The sequence below is a fragment of the Pholis gunnellus genome (assembly GCF_910591455.1).
Source record: "Pholis gunnellus genome assembly, chromosome: 3".
NCBI lineage: Eukaryota > Metazoa > Chordata > Actinopteri > Perciformes > Pholidae > Pholis > Pholis gunnellus.
Window position 1 is genome coordinate 9517548 of NC_136529.1, and position 15981 is coordinate 9533528.

General features: G+C 44.2%; 1 protein-coding gene across 2 annotated transcripts; it reads right to left on the reverse strand.

Moving 5' to 3' along the window:
• Positions 1-1926: 1926 nt before the first annotated feature.
• Positions 1927-15835, reverse strand: znfx1 (zinc finger, NFX1-type containing 1). Of its 2 annotated transcripts, none has more exons than XM_079186695.1 (17): positions 15224-15835; positions 14703-14925; positions 14211-14575; positions 13919-14098; positions 13428-13534; positions 12330-12568; positions 12074-12205; positions 11714-11862; positions 10447-10593; positions 10233-10350; positions 9034-9257; positions 8399-8538; positions 7797-7929; positions 7005-7172; positions 5306-5416; positions 5074-5169; positions 1927-4868 (listed from the first exon to the last, which is right to left on the reverse strand). In XM_079186695.1, the coding sequence occupies exons 1-17, from the start codon at positions 15704-15706 to the stop codon at positions 2418-2420; spliced, it is 5466 nt and encodes a 1821-aa protein (XP_079042821.1). In that variant the 5' UTR covers positions 15707-15835; the 3' UTR covers positions 1927-2417. The 2 variants fall into 2 exon arrangements, with proteins under 2 accessions (XP_079042821.1, XP_079042820.1); XM_079186694.1 differs by having other exon boundaries at positions 9034-9260.
• Positions 15836-15981: the final 146 nt, after the last annotated feature.

The window sequence follows — 15981 nt, forward strand, 5'->3', positions numbered from 1 at the left end:
CTAAACTCAGTCGCATAACGTTTGACTATTTACTGAACATGTATATCTCTGGGGTATTTGTTTCATTACAGATCGTGCAGATTAAGTTCCAAAAACTTCCAAACTTTGCACACTAAACTAAAAGCATTTGTGCATTGATGGGAGAAGTGACAACTATATTGTTTAACAAAGTCCTTAAAACTGGACACAAAAGGTGGACGTCAATGATTTAAGTGTTAGCTTACCGTAGTATGAGTTTGTCACTATGAAAATGTTGATTCCATCGCCTGCTCTCGCTCTTGTCACTGACGGGAAACATTTTCAAAACGGGCCTGTTTGGCGTCGTGGACCTTCATGTTTCCACTCTTTGCCATGGACATTGTTTACATTGCATATGAAGTGAGTTTTTCTTTCATTTGATAGGATGAATATGTATTTCTCAGTCCACTCATCCCGAAATGGTTTTAACAATACGACGTTGAGCTTGTTAACAGTGGCTACCAACAGTTGAAAGATGATGATGATGCTGGTGTGTCAGTCAGGTTCCATTTAAACTTTGACCCTCTGGTCCAGTGTCTGAACTCACCGGTAGATATTATACTTTCTGACTGGAATAGCCAATGCTCTTTATTTACTAGGGTGCAAAGACAGCAGTGTTGAATTCTATCATCTTTTTTTTTTTTTTGTCTATAATTGGGACACCGTTTATACTCCGCTGTCAAGAAATGTTGATTGGTTTTGTCTTGCTGCGCCGGTCTGTTTGACAGTGCCACTGCCAGACAGTGTCAGAGCTCATCACTTTGTCTGTTAATAAGGACATGTTTACAGGGTACTGCCTTGAGCGGCTTCACAGACACGGCTGCTCTGTCGCCTTTCTTGTGGTTTTAAAACGTACGGCTGGCTTTGCTGCAAGCGTTTTATCCTTCACATTCCCTGCAGTCCTCACTGATCACAGCTGGGTGTGTCAGATCCCTCTCATTTCAATGGTGCCTTTTGCACCCAGTCTCATCACTTCTGCTAGAGACGGTAAAGAAACCACATAATGTACAGTACGCGTGATTTTGTGTGTGTGTGTGGGGGGGGGGGGGGGGGGGACTTAGTAGTTCTATTGCAGGGTCACACCAGCTGAAACTCTGCCAGTAACACAAAGCCACCTGACATGATAGATGAGACAGTCCACTCTGTAAGATATTACCATTTTTCTGCAATGCCTCCTTTTGTCCAGCTCTCTCTCAGCCCGGGTTTCTTGAATCCTATAAATATTGAGAGTGGCAGCCTTTTAAAGTTTGCTAAATTTTAACACTTAGTCTTGACAGTGCATTTTTTGGTGTTTCTTTTTTTTTTTTTTCTCTCCCTGCAGACAGCGCAGTTTGCATTGGAGCTGGTTTTGTGACAAGGACACATTCATCATGTAATAAAGTGATGCAAGCGGTTACAAAATGCCAAAATGAAACTCAGCGACTGTACAGTAGTGAAGAGGAATTGTAGCCATTTCAGGGTTGTTTCTTTGGCTTCAATGCCAATGATGTCCTATTAGAGACTGATAAACTCATGTTGTCCCTGTGAGAAAGAGAGCGAGCGAGGTAGGAAAGACAGTATTTGTTGCAATAATGGTGAAGAGGTTTTCTTGTCACGCATTATATATAAAAAAATTCCTACCGAACAGCTCGAAAAATGGCATGTTGATTATTCCCATGAGCTGTGTTTATGTGCACGTGTCAACATTTAGCTTTTCTACAAATACGTCTTGTAGCAGCATTACAAGTTTACATGTTAATCATTTCTGCTAAGCTTAATGCTGTCTGCCTATGAAGGCCCATATGAAAAATACAAACATTTTAACGCCGTGTATATTTGCAGAAACCTTTTATTGGAAGGCACTGCTCTCCCTGCTGGTATTTCTTACACTATGGTGTGTGTGTGTAAATGAAGACAAGAATGGGCGAATACGTTCAAACTAGTTTTATTCCGTTCAAACAAGCTGCAAAAATGATAACTATCATGTCATTTCTCTGTAAGTTCTCTAACAGTGTTTTACTGCCACCTATTGTTGAACAACAGGACAACTGTTACTTACACAAGGAACGTTGAACAAATGCAGCAAAGCAAGTTTTAAAACAAAACCACTACCCACCATGTCTGAAGCAGGAAATGTTCAAACTTCCATTAACAAAAAGGTCAACACAAAGTGGCATCAAAACAAATATACAAAGTAAAATTGGTGGGAAAGATCAAAAAACAACTGGGATGTATATATAAAAATGCAAGAGAACTAAAATGCATTCATAAAACCCAAAGTAAAATAGACAACTGCATTATTTCTAACTTTTGCAGAGAGCCTTCCTAGTCCAACATGAATTAAAAGTGATTACAGTTTAGGTATTGCAACCAACGGACCAGGACTGTGAAGGCAACGACGGACTTCTCTATGATGGCTTTCAGAAGTCACCATGATCAAAGTTTAGAAGGTTGTTGGCCTCGGACCAAGCGGAATGCTGCGCCCCATCCATCTCCGAGGCGACTCGGTTGCCGCCAGCCAGTGTGTGATTGGCCCCGCCAATAGTAGCTTCACAATCGGTGCAGCGTCGGCTCTCCGTAGCCCCTCCACACTCCGTTATAACGTAGACATGGCCATTGGGACATTTGTGCCAGTGTCCTGGCTGCATTTTCAGAGCAGATACGATCATCTTTCTCTCCTCGTCATTGATCCCCAAGCCTGAGGGCGGGAACTTCTCGTCGAGTTCCTTCATGGCTTCGGTCACTCGTTGTTGATCTTGCTCAGTGAATTGGCCGCACTTTTCCAAAACCTCTTTTATCGTTTTTACCTCGGATTGTATTTTGCCACTTTGTCCTCTCAGGTTTGCCTGATTGCAACGGGCGTTGAGTTCAACCAGGAGGGTGATTCTCTGCAGCTCTCTCTGCAAATCAAAGACCTGCTGGTCTGTGAATTTTTGGTCTCGGTTATTGAGCCAGCGCACAAACTGCTCAACATTATCTTCCAATGTCAAGCTTTGAACTTCCCAAAGCTTCTCCTTTAGGATATTCTTCAGCTTTGCAACTCTTATTAGGAAATCCATCTTGTTTTCCAGGGTCCACAGGTCCTTTGCTGTGAGATGGCTTTTTTCCAGTTGGTAATTGATTTGCATATACTCCATTTTGCAATGCGTTTTAACGAGGAGAAGGTTGTCCGCCCACTGTTTGTGAAGGGTCTCCCTCTGCTCATCAATATCTGCCTGACATCCATTCATCTTGACCTTTACCATCTCAATCTCAGCAAGACAGCGGTTGATGTGAGATCCGTAGCGCAGATTCTTGCGGATTGGAACTGTACACTTGGGACATTCCTTCAGTTTAATGGCCTCATCCTCGCCTTCATTTGCCTGCTGGTTGGCATCCATGTAGCGGTCCATGGCTGTGTATTCAAAGAAGTGTTCACAGTCCTCCAGCTGAATGAAGTAAGCCTCAGGCTCATCCTCGGTGCCAAAGAAAATCTCTGTGACCTCGTCGTGATTACAAACGCGACATTTGCTCGGACATTTGTCTCCACACAGACCTATGCATCGGTGGCCGCAATCCAGGGTCTTGGCACAGGGTTGGTCGCATGGCAGACGATCGCATGGCTCGTGGCAGAGCTTGCTGCAGCTTTGGTGAGGACACTGCCAAGCGCAGGGCTCAACGCACGGAGCACAGGCCTGTCCGCAAGGCTTCGTACACTTGCTGTGCACGCAGCAGTTCTCACACGGTTTCCGACAGGGGGGGCAATCACGAGTGCAGGGCTCCGGGCATATGTGAGAGCAAATCAGGAGCCGATTACAGGGGTGAAAACATGGGGTATGGAACCGGCCCTGAGAACACCAGCCACATCTACCGCGACAAGCATGGCCACATTTAAGCTGCTCCTCACAAGGGGTCCTACATTCAGGCTCCCGTGTGTGTGTTTTGTAAAAGCACGCATCCTGTTGGCTGTGGCCACACTTCAGTGCGATGGTGACCTTCACATTGCACTGACTGAGGATGCATGGTTCTCCACACAATGATTCACATGGGTGTCCGCAGCGAAGCAGCTTTGTGCATGGCTCCCGGCATGTAAATGTCTGCGGGTCCTGGTGGCAAGGAACCAACTGTGCGTGTTGACACTGGGGTATGATCTTCTCAACCTTCACTGAACATTTCTCTGGGCATTCTTTGAAGCACACAAGTGGACACCTGTGTCCAAGATCGCATAAAGTCTTCTGGCACTTCTTGAGACACTGGTACTCCTTGTGCTCGGGGTCGTAGGGGTGGCAGACGCGAGAGCAAACGTGGCCACAATCCAAACGGAACTCGCAGGGCTTCGTGCAGCCTCCCTCGGGGGCTTGCTTGAAATCGTCGGCGTGAGCCGCTTTCACCTGTCGACCTGGATGATTCTGACAGCACAGCGTCAGAGCCTTTCCAATCTGGTCCTTCTCCCTCAAGGTGTGGAAGATGTTGCTCCACAGTTTGACTTTGCCCAGCATTGCACTGTTGCCAATGCAGTAGAGACCTTTCTTGGCACGAGACAAGGCTACACAGACGCGATTGGGGATGTTCAAAAAGCCAACTTTACCCTGCATGTTGCTGCGGACCAGAGACAACAAAACAATGTCATTCTCTTCTCCCTGGTATTTGTCCACTACGTGCACTTTGACCCCTGTGAACTGGTTGGCAGGCATAAGGTTGCGCAGGCAGTGGAGCTGCCCGGTATAGGTTGTGAGGATGGTAATTTGCTCAGGTTTGTACCCTTGAAGGATAAGATAGCGGCAAAGAGCGACTACAAACATCGCCTCGTGTTGGTTGCGATGGCTTTTCCCGTCTTTGATCTGTTCTTCGAGGTTGTTGTGCTCCACGAAGAATAAATTGGTATCAAGGCCCTGTAAAACAGCATTTAATAAATTATATTCCATGTCATTCTTTGATATTTACAACATACTTTTATCATATTTATGTAAATCTTGCCCAACAGTGACTCAAAATATCTATATGTATTCAAGTAACTATGCAGATGCTTTTTATTGCAAGCGAGTAAACGGATATCCACTGCTGGATGCGCAGCAGGAGAGAAAATAAAATATGCACCTTGATGTTGTCGTAGTGCAACACAGACGGATGGTTTTCCAGCTCTGCGTAGATGTGTGGGGTCAGAAGACGGGCGATCTCTGGCCTCATACGATGCTGAAGAACAAACCAACACGTCATATAGACACAAACGTAGTTGGTCTTTAACTGAATAATCTCAACATGTCTACATTGTTTTCATCCATATATCCTTTCATAAGATAAACAAATGAATGGATGCAGAAACACTGACCTGGTAGTCGAGTCTGACATAAGGAAGTTCCATCTTCACCAGCCGCTCAAACATGGACATCTCCAGGTTGAAGTTCTTAGCGAGGTCATAAACCGTGGCACTGGGCCGCAGCTAAAGGAAAAAAATCACATGTTTAGCATATGCTTTAAACTTCATGAATTATTACGGAAAGGTTGAAAATAATGAAGTAGGTTTTATTTTGTACAAACTGAGAACATGTGGTCTTCTTGTAGCCTAATGAATAAATCTTGTTCCATCCGGTGGTGATTAAGTTCATTCGGCAGGTCTACGGTCTCATATTAGTATATTTAAAAGAGCCCTAGATCATAACCATAGAAGTGAGGGATGCCTCTCATGGACACATGCCTATGGTGATCAGACCATTTACAGTTATGTAAATGCTAGTGAATACTTATTACACAGTTCCTAGACACAGGTGGAAGCAACCATCTATACAGTGGTAAGCCTGGGAGGGATTAACAATATTCTGCTATGAGTTTCTGTTTCAGGGTGGCTGGATGGGAATATAGGATGTATGCAAATGCTCTCGAACTTTCTTTTCCTCTCCTGTCGAGTTTTTTTTTTTTTACTGTTTTGACTGTGCAGAAAATGTGAGTTTGTGTGTGCAAACCTAATTTAGCTAGAGGACAGAGTGTGATTGTGCATGTATGTGGGAGGGGTGTGGGGGAGGCAGGACAAATTCTAGTAAGAAATGTGATACATTGTGTTCTGCCTGATGCAACACCAAAACCTGTGATTAATGAACAGCACAACAATGCCAAAGCTTATTTTACTCGGAAAGTGTGATGCAGCCACCTCCGTTACATGCACGGACTCAAGTTTGGGTTCCGCAAAAAACAAAAAGCGCTGAACACTTGGGTCATAGAATCAAAACAAAATATCATCAAATGGCTTTAAACCCATGAAACAAACCAACTACACATAATTGTGCTGTCAGAATAATTCATCTTGGTGGCTTTGCTTACATTACATACAATTGTTCTGTAGTTTAAATTGATAAATCAGATATACTTTTATATTGATTTATTCATTTTGCACATTAAATTGCACTTTGTGTAAAACAAAAGGGAGCCTCAGGCACAGTGATACATTACTTTTATAATAATCTTGTATACCTAAAAATGACTATGGATTTCCAAGCCTGGGTTAGAATGAATGCAATTTTCAAGTCAACCTCTATTTTGAATTCCATTCTTGTACTCGCTAAACTTTCAGTGCAACTGTAAAGGAGTCAGGTTTGTTTGTACATTCAAATGCCTTCATAAATCCATGCACAAACATAGCTCAACAAGCAAATATTAGGGGAAAGAGCAGACAGAAGTCACACAGCAAGAAGAGACCAGGACAGAATATTGAATATTGGTGTGATAGAATTGTGTGCAGCGCAGATTGCTAGACAGGCTGCCCGGCCATATGTCCTTGGCAGGCCTCGACAAGTTGTCGCAATAGTCTACTGATGTCCAGCATATCACTCTTCTCTATCTTTTGTAATGGCCGGCATGGCATGTTTTCTGTTCGCCATTTCCCCCCAAGGCAACATGCACAAACATACTGACAACGACACAAAATCCCTCTGAACAGGTTGTCCTGTAAATTTCAGTCAGAAGAAGATGGTTTAATGAGATGACACCCGAGAGTTTCGGGAATAGTTGCCCCATTTGTCTGCGTGGGTTCGTACCTGCTGGTGGTCTCCGATGAGGATGAGGTGTTGGCAGGCCTTGCTCAGCGTCGTGATGGTGTGAGCCTCGAGAACCTCGGCAGCTTCTTCCACAATCACCAGACGTGGACACACAATCTGCAGAACTCTACGGAACTTGGCTGCCCCTGTCGTAGTCATGCCAATAACCTGATGGGACGCACGTTAAATATCAAGCTGCAGCCAAGAAATGTATCTTAGCACAAACACTGTGAACAGGAGGAAACGGCTAATTTGGCTTCTCCAAAAATAAAAGTAACAAAATCTGCCTAAAGCTTGCCAATTGCACACGTTATATGTTGTTTGTTTAATCAGCACAAAAACTCAAGTTGTAGAAGTGACAGGTTGCAGTTTTATGGGAGGGGGGGAATTCAGCGCCGGAGTATTTATTGGACGGGCGCAGTAGTCTCCTCTGACTGGCTGGCAACCTCACCTTAAGTGTCATTAATATCATCGTTCATAGGGATCCACAGAGGCCCTATCGAAATGTTTTTGCTACCGTCTACTAGTTTGCGCATTGCGAGCAGTAAACCCGAGTCCAGACTTATAAATATATTAATTATTTAAAGTGTATCTTTCAGGCAAAAAGAACAACTTAGATAGTAAGTGGAAGTAAAGCAATGTGCTTCATTATCCTCTCCGCATATTAAGCTGAAGAGTACATAAAGCTGATAACCTATAAATTCAAGAAGTGTTTTACTTAAAGTTTTGTCTAAACAAGGATCTACAAAAAGACATACATTCATACTATACATTACTGCACGTATACCGTACCGTGGCTTTCTTGAGGAGACAGATGTTCTGATGACGTTTTACGTCGGCCAACCTGTCCACTGCGTTCTGATAGTCTTCTTCAGACCGTTGGATTATGGTGCAAAGTTCTACTCTGTAGCGTGCCACCCACAACCTGCAGGCACAAATTATTAATAGCAAAACAGTGGGACAACTGACAATCTGGAGAGCGGAACACTCATTATTTGCTCAGAATCTAAAAGTATACAACAACAAAAAAGAAAACAATTGCTTGGTACTAGTAGGTAAGCAATTACAGTGAGACATCAGTCTTGGAAGGAAAATGCCCCATTTGTCAGTTTAAATAATAATTACGACTATATAAACAAGAGTCCTGGTAGCCCTGTTTGGTTGTTATGTCTTGGCTCTCTGAGGTGAGAAGATCTTGTGGGAGACATTTTCCTGGTGATTAGTTGACTTAATTATACACACTGGGAATAGACTACTTCTACCAGGCTGGGGTTGCTTGGGGGATGAGAGGAAGCAGGGGAGAGAAAGGAAGAGAAATGTAAGAAAGGTACGAGGGGAAGTGATGTGGGGGGGGGGGGGGGCACATCGTTAGTGAAACAAAGATGCAGACATACCGATAGAGTCTCCATCTGTCTGGCTGGCTAAGGGTCCAAACATCCAAGACAGCATCTTCCTCCGCTTTAGTCATGGCCGTGCTCTTCCCCAGCTCTATCCTGATTCGGTGCTTCAACTTTCTCTTCTGGGACCGTTGTATCTGCGCGGATCAGAACCTCAAGTTATTAACGGTTTTGAATCCTTGCTAAATCTGGTAACATTTAGTTGCTCTTTAAATCGACATCAAAATGACCATTTAAGGGTTAACTGTAGCTTAATGCAGGGCGAAGTATAACAATTGGACAGCTTGACACAGAAGAAGTGTATGTAGCTGTTGTAAAGAAACCGTTTGAAAAGGTATAAAGACGTAGATCTGTGGTGGAGAAATGCACTCAGCACAGTTGTTAGACCCCAAGGCCACCCACACGATGCCATTTCGTAAGGAATAGTGAATGTAAAATCAGAGGGTATGTATAGTGCAGCACCTGATACGGTTCCATTGGACAGCTCTTAGATATACTACTATACTGTATGTACTCTTCTTAAACCAGCTATAAATAATTGCATTCATAATCAAGTTGTCTGATTGAACAGGGATTGCAAAAACACTCATGAAACGTTAAATCCATTCCAATCACCACATGAAAAACGTTACCTGCCACCCTTCCTCGCTCTGCTCGGCCCCTACTTCGTCGGTCTCCAGGTTCATAGCCAGCATCAGTTCCCCTATTGCTCTGATAGCCTCATCCATGTTTCCGTTCTTTTTGCCACCTCTGGGACCAGCGCCGTCTTCGATAAACCGCTCTTCCAGGATCAGATCTGCTTCCTCTGCGATGTCAATGAGGTCGTCCCCGTCATCCGGCTCCCACGACTCCTCTGCTGCTGCATCCGGCACATTAAAGTAAGAATCAGTGTTTCATTCACCAGTACAATAAATGTGCCTCATTTTAGTTTATCGACGATTTATAAAGTTGCATGGAATCTTAATAACACACAAGAAAAGGTCGTAAAATAAAAAAAAAGGACATCAGTCTATAAATTGTACATTCCATGATAAAGGTAGAGGTTGATGGTTCATACAATTCCCAGAGACTGGTCTATCTGAACTGGGTTCTGGATTATGTATTATTGTTAAACTACAAAATCCAGCTGGAGCCGTTTAACGGTTAAGAATTTGATGGTCATTTTGCCATTTTTGAAGCTCTTAAGTTTTCATTTCAGCTGGCTTGGACGATGCCGACATGGAGCTGCACAGGCTATCTGGCTCAGTGGTTGGTGTTCGTACAAAATGCTGTGGACTGGGAGTGAAACCAAAGAAAGTTACTTTATGACTCAGGCAGTGATCACATCTATTTACTTTGAAGAAGACGGACACTTAAGAGTAAGAGCTTCCGTCTCCCTGAAGTCATATTTTCAATCTCAGCACATAATTACATAAATCATTTTCCTTGAGGTAATTTCAAAACATTTCAGCTGAATATTATAAGTGGAATCCATTTGTTATGCTCTCTCAGCCATATCTGTAATGGTTGAGTGCAAGTCAACAGATAAGGACAGTACAGGTCTTACATGTCTGGTGGTTGACAATCCCTTTGACGTCATTACTTCTTTAAAGATAACGTGATGCTTCTACCTGGTCAGTCAAGGACTTTTTCACTGTATTCCAACAATAGCTAACAATAACTGGTCTTCACTTGTTTGATGGGAAAATGTGACGGCCTGGAGGGAATCTTGTAATGTTAAAAGTATCGGTTCACACCAACAAAGGTTCTGAGGTGCCGTTAACAAACCGTCAGTGAAAAGGAAGCAACTATCAGATCCTCAGTGGAGTGCTCGTTACATTGAAAGCCTCACCATCATGTACATTTGCGTTCTCTGTCGCCCTCCGCAGGAAGGCGGTGGAACCCAAACCCAACCAATCCATCATCAGGCTGGACTTCTTCTCACCCGAGGTCCAAAAATCTCCCCATGTCTACAAATCATTTCACAAACAGGAACTGATGAGTTTTGCACCAGTCTTCATCAGTTTACACATGTACACAAAATGTTTCCGTTTTTATTTCCTCACATGCGGTCGCTCGTGCAGACTGTCCCAGTGTCCGTCTGAGATGACATTCTGTAAGAAGGTTTCCCGCAGGACGCCTTTCAGACAACACTCCAGCTTCATGCTCTGGCTCTGGATGGCCCGCTCCTCGTCACACACCTGCTTGTAAACCTGATTAACAGGTTATGGAGACAGTGATTAGGTGGCAACATCACAAAAGAATGCGATACACCGATTGTGACGGGTGGCCCTGCATGTGCCGTGTTGTACAGTTTGTTTTTTGTTCTCTCGCTGGTGCTCTCCCTCTTCTCTAGCTGCATTCTTCTGTAGGAGTGGAGCACCTGAAATCAATGACTCATCAAAAAGAAGGAGAAGGACCGGAGGAGCAAAGTGCGGCAGAGACACACAGGTCGGCGACACAGTTTTTGGAGGCTTGTTTCTCCCTGAATGTTTTGCCCCAGCATGACTTGGAGCGTCTCTCATTTGGGAGAACACCGGAAGTTCAGTTACTGGCTTTTGATTGGTTGGTTGTTAGATTACTCTTTAGGTAGTTTGTGGGATATATTATAGAGGATATCTCTCCTTAAATCATTCCATAATTCAGAAAATACAGTCAATAGCCATTTAAAAAATGTCGTGTTTTTTTGTAACAAAATGTTCTATAATCAGGCTCTAAATGATATGAACACAAATCACAGATAAGAATGAAACTGGGAAATGTGGCGTTTGTTAGTGCTACTGAAGTGGAGATTTCTGGCTCAGAAAGAGAAAAAGAAATAAACTGCCTTTAAAGACTATAAAAAGTTTTCTGAAATGCTGTGTTTAAATATGCAATAAAGGCATTATCTAATGCCAAGTTTTGGTTTATGTAGAAGAAATCTACAGATACAAAAAGCCAAAAGTGGAGTAAAATAAAACACCTAAAATGTGTTTTCTTTCCACTATTCTGAAGAAACAATGCAAGAAAAAACTATGTTTTTGCCTCCAATTAAACTAGGAGTATGGTTACTCTTCTTAACAATAAAGCTTGTTATTTTTCTCCAAGTAAATCTTGGTTCCTTATGTTTTGGTTGCCATTAGAGCCTTTGTCAGACAAAGATGAGGTAAAAAAAATGTGCATAACACAACAACATAATAAACTCAAGACAGAATCTCAAAAAGGCAAAGTTATTAGGAATTATGTAAACACATTATATCCTTTCATATATTCTCAACATGTTGCTATGCATGAGAGAAAGAAGTGTGGAGCAACTTGAAGCATCGAGTTCACGCTGCAGGTGAGGCAGCTCACCTGACTGTACGCACGCTGCAGGTCAGACGGCAGCGTTCGTTTGAAGTCAGGTGAGTGGGTCAGCTCCCTTAGATTGAAACGCTTCAGGATCTCACTGTTGCTGCGCCCTCCTATCCTCACTAATCCCTCTGGCAGAAACGTATGAATACCTTAGACGCAGAGGCAAAACAAGAGCTTATTAGTCTTACATTGCCCATTCAAGGTCAGTTTGTAAAGATAAATAATCAAATAAAACTTGAAACAGGCGCATTCGCAAAGGTTTCAGCATTTGTTTTTTACAAATAAACTTCTTTGGTTTAAATCCAAAACCACTCAAACAACATGGAAGCTAGATCTGATTATATTGGCACCACGGCTTACCCTCAAGGAACTGATCCAGGGCATGGTTAGTGTAACACACTACCAACATTGGAGCTGCGTCACGTCCATCTCTCCAAAGATCCTGATTGGTCAACAGAGCCTGAGCGATCTTAAGGCCAACGTAGGTTTTTCCTGAGAAAATGGAAGATGCCGGATTTTTGTGCGTTAATGAATTATCGAAAACACATTTCACACGGTTTCTTCATTGACACATCAATGACGTCATCGTTCCAACAATGTCTCTTCTATGTCTCACCAGTGCCAGGAGGTCCCTGTATGATGGTGAGCTCCTTTGTGAGGGCCATCTGGAAGGCTCTCATCTGAGACTCATCCAGCCCCAGCGCCTCCTTTCTCGGCCAGGCCCGTGCCACCAGGCTGTGAAAGGGCTTAAGTTTGGGCTTATGGTCAGGGTGAGCAACATACGACAGGTCATAGTCATCTCTCCTTTGCAGATAAGCTGGGGGTTGCACATCTGTGCTGCACTCCACGATGTACCTGGACACAGTATGGATAGGAGGATTACTTTTTGCATCTACTATCTGTGTGAAAGGAGGATGTCGAGACTTCTAATTAATAAGACACTTGGCCGATATGCAATTTCAGAAGCCACTGGTTATCGTCTGACAATGATTTCAAATCATAAGCTACAGACCAAGTAAGGCTTTAGCTGCAAAACCAGAGTGTACCGAATTCAACAAAAAGTGCATTTTGTCGGCAAGAGGAAGAATGTGCTTTTCTACATAGTCCTTAAATACAAGCGCAAAAGCAGCATGTGTTTAGTTTCGACGGGTGAAGGAAAACAGTGGGAGAGCTGCACAATTGATCTTCAGCTGAAGTAGGGGCTGTTTGAGGATTCGCCAGGAAAAGCTGGAGATGTCACTGTTTACACCACAACACAGCCACAAATTAGCATCTAGCATAAGGTGAAGAACTGTTTTTAATATATACGCCTATGTTAGTGGTAAGTCCCATGGTGCACCTCTGAAGGAAAAACAGTTGTTTCAGGTGGTCACAAAAGAGAGTCTAGGGCACAGACAGTCAACAATGTCTCATATCGTGCATTCCTTTGTGGTAACTGTGGAGGGCACTGGGAGTGGAGACAAAAACCAAACTTTTGAACTTATTCATGCATGATCGCTATCTGGAAAAGCGTGGCGATATAATTAAATCATACCTAACCCCCCCCCACCACCCCAGCTTCCCTTTGAAAAAACAACTTTGAACTGTTTTTTTGAAGTACTGTGGGATTATATCAAAACTATGACCCTGGCTGTAGAATGTAAAAACTTCAACACACACACACACACACATACACACACACACACACACACACACACACACACACTCCTCCTACCTCTGAAAGGGCAGGTCTTCCTCCTTCTGCTCCTTTAGACCCTCTAGAACATACCGATAAGCCTCAAAGTAGGCAGTGGTCTCAATCATCAGGAACGATTGATCTTTCTGTGAGAAAAAAAATAAGTTACTTTTTTTTCATAAAAAAAAAGGCCTAAATCCCCCCATCCTACATGTTAGGAAGTTAGTCTTTACAAGGTGTTGATTCACTGTACTGTTCATTGTAGATGCACTTATGACTTCTGGTGACTAGTAGTCCTCTTGAATACCTATGTTGAATACACTTACTGTAAGTCGTCTTGGATAAAAGCGTCTGCTAAAAGTGACATGTTTGCAGGTATGTGTATATCAGTGAAGACTGGACTTATTAGAAACCCCTCTCAGTGTTTTAGCTAAATGTACCTAATCATTTCAGTGATAGCTTTTTGCAGAAGAAGTGGCTGATTTTAGACCGTAACTACATGCATTCTGCTCACACACTCCACTGCCCACCTCAATTCTGGCCAACTTGCGTCTGCTCTCTTCAGTAAATGCAATCTGGACCAGTCCGTGCTCTAAGGTTTTGGGATCCCGATCAGACACTGTGGCAAACAGGAAGCTCTCAAAATTATCACACGACAAGCACACCAGGGAACCGAAGATCAGCCTCTTGGAGTTCTGCCAGCGCACAAACTGCACGACAGATGGAGGAAAGATTCATATACGTGTTAATATATGCATTTTTAATTTGCCATTCAATAAGCTAAATACTGTATCTCTTAAAATATGCAAGAGAGAGACTAACCTTGAGTGGCTGATTGTCAAACTGCACTACGTAGGCAATGCCAGTCGACGTGCACCTGGGCACCACCAGTTTGGTGTCAAAATATACTCGGATGTCATCAAATTGCTTCGTCTTCAGATGATTTTGGCTCCCATCATCGCCCCCTCCCTTTTCCGCTTGGATCCGAAGCAGTTGCTGGATCCCCTCCCGGAGTGGCCGCACAAAGTCCTCTCTCAGCAGCCGGAAGTGCGTGTCGAGGTACAGCTGGGTGTTCGTGTAGCGCTGAGAGGTGAGGTTGGCTCTAAGGAAAGGCTTCTGCTCCTGCTGGAGCTCCTCGGGCGTTGGGTAGATGGGTATGGTCCTGAAATCCGGTTGCATTTCTTCACCTGGGTATCATAAATCACATGAATATGACATTGAGCGGCAATCGTTAAACTAAAATATTTTCCGCAGTGTTGAAAAACAGCATTTGTAGTGGAGAGATCTATAAGAGGCCCTTATCTGGGTTATCACCTGCTGTGGGTAGAAGGGAATACGTGTCCTTGTCCGGGCGCAGGGTTCTCTCCCTGGATTTCTCCTGGAGGTGCTTGATCAGGCCCTCGATGTTCTCCACGTTCTCCTCCGTTTGAGGCTGGATGTCCACCCCTAAGGCCCTCAGTTTGTCGATGGAGGCTTTAAGCATCGTCAGTATCAGACTCACAGCCTGGGCCGAGCTGGCAGGGAAGATGCTGAGGACCTAGTGAGCACAATATTGAGGATAAATAGTTGAAGTATATAAGAGTTTCAATTACTAATTCAACAATTGTTAATAGAAATCAGGCAAAAACAAGGACCACTACATATTCTGTGAAAATTAAAAACATTGTTTGCTGGACTTTGTTTGCGTCCGTCGTTGAAGGCAGCTCTTCGGGGTCCATTTAATTAGTTTAATGCAAACTCAAACTCACAGAGTGTTTTTCATGCATTACGTAATTTATCCTTTAGCTGAATTAACTAACTGATTGGTTCGTCCATTCATTCTTTCCACTATTTACCTGTGACAGAATGGTCAAGATGTTTTCCATGTGCAAAGGGTAGTCCGCCCTGCGGGTGGGGTTGTACTCTGACACCATGCCCCCCAGATAGTGGGGCAGGACGGTGCGGAAGAACCCTGAATCTTTTACGATGCCGGCCAGGTGCTGCAGGGTGCTCCTGTCTGCCTGAGATTTGAAGGCTTTACTCAGCACCAGGCAGAAGAGTTCAATAAGGTCCTGCCTCATATCTGTCCCGTGCAGGGCCTCTTTCAGGGCAGGGTGAGCGGACAGGGTGATGGCCACTGCAGACGGATCTTTTCCAGAGAGTTCCTGCAGTGTTTTATAGCCCAGCCCGCGACCCCGTGGTGCCCCGACTCTGCCTGTCGAATTTGATCTGCCTTCATTCCTCTCCTGTCTGTCTCCAACACCATCTCTTTTCTCACCCCAACGTCCTCCTCTTCCATCCAAACTATGTCCTCCTCTCCACACACTCATTTCAGTCATCCCCCTAAATGTTCCTCTGCCTGACGCCGCTCCTCCTCGTCCTCTGCCTGCAGCTCCTCTTCCTCTGCCTGCTGCTGCTCCTCCTCCTCCTCCTCCTCCTCTTCCCCTGCCTGCTGCTGCTGCTCCTCCTCCTCCTCCTCTTCCCCTGCCTGCTGCTCCATCTCCTCCTCTGCCTGCTGCTCCTCCCCCTCTTCCCCTGCCTGCTGCTCCTCCTCCTCCTCCTCTTCCTCTTCCCCTGCCTGCTGCTCCTCCTCCTCCTCCTCCTCTGCCTGTTG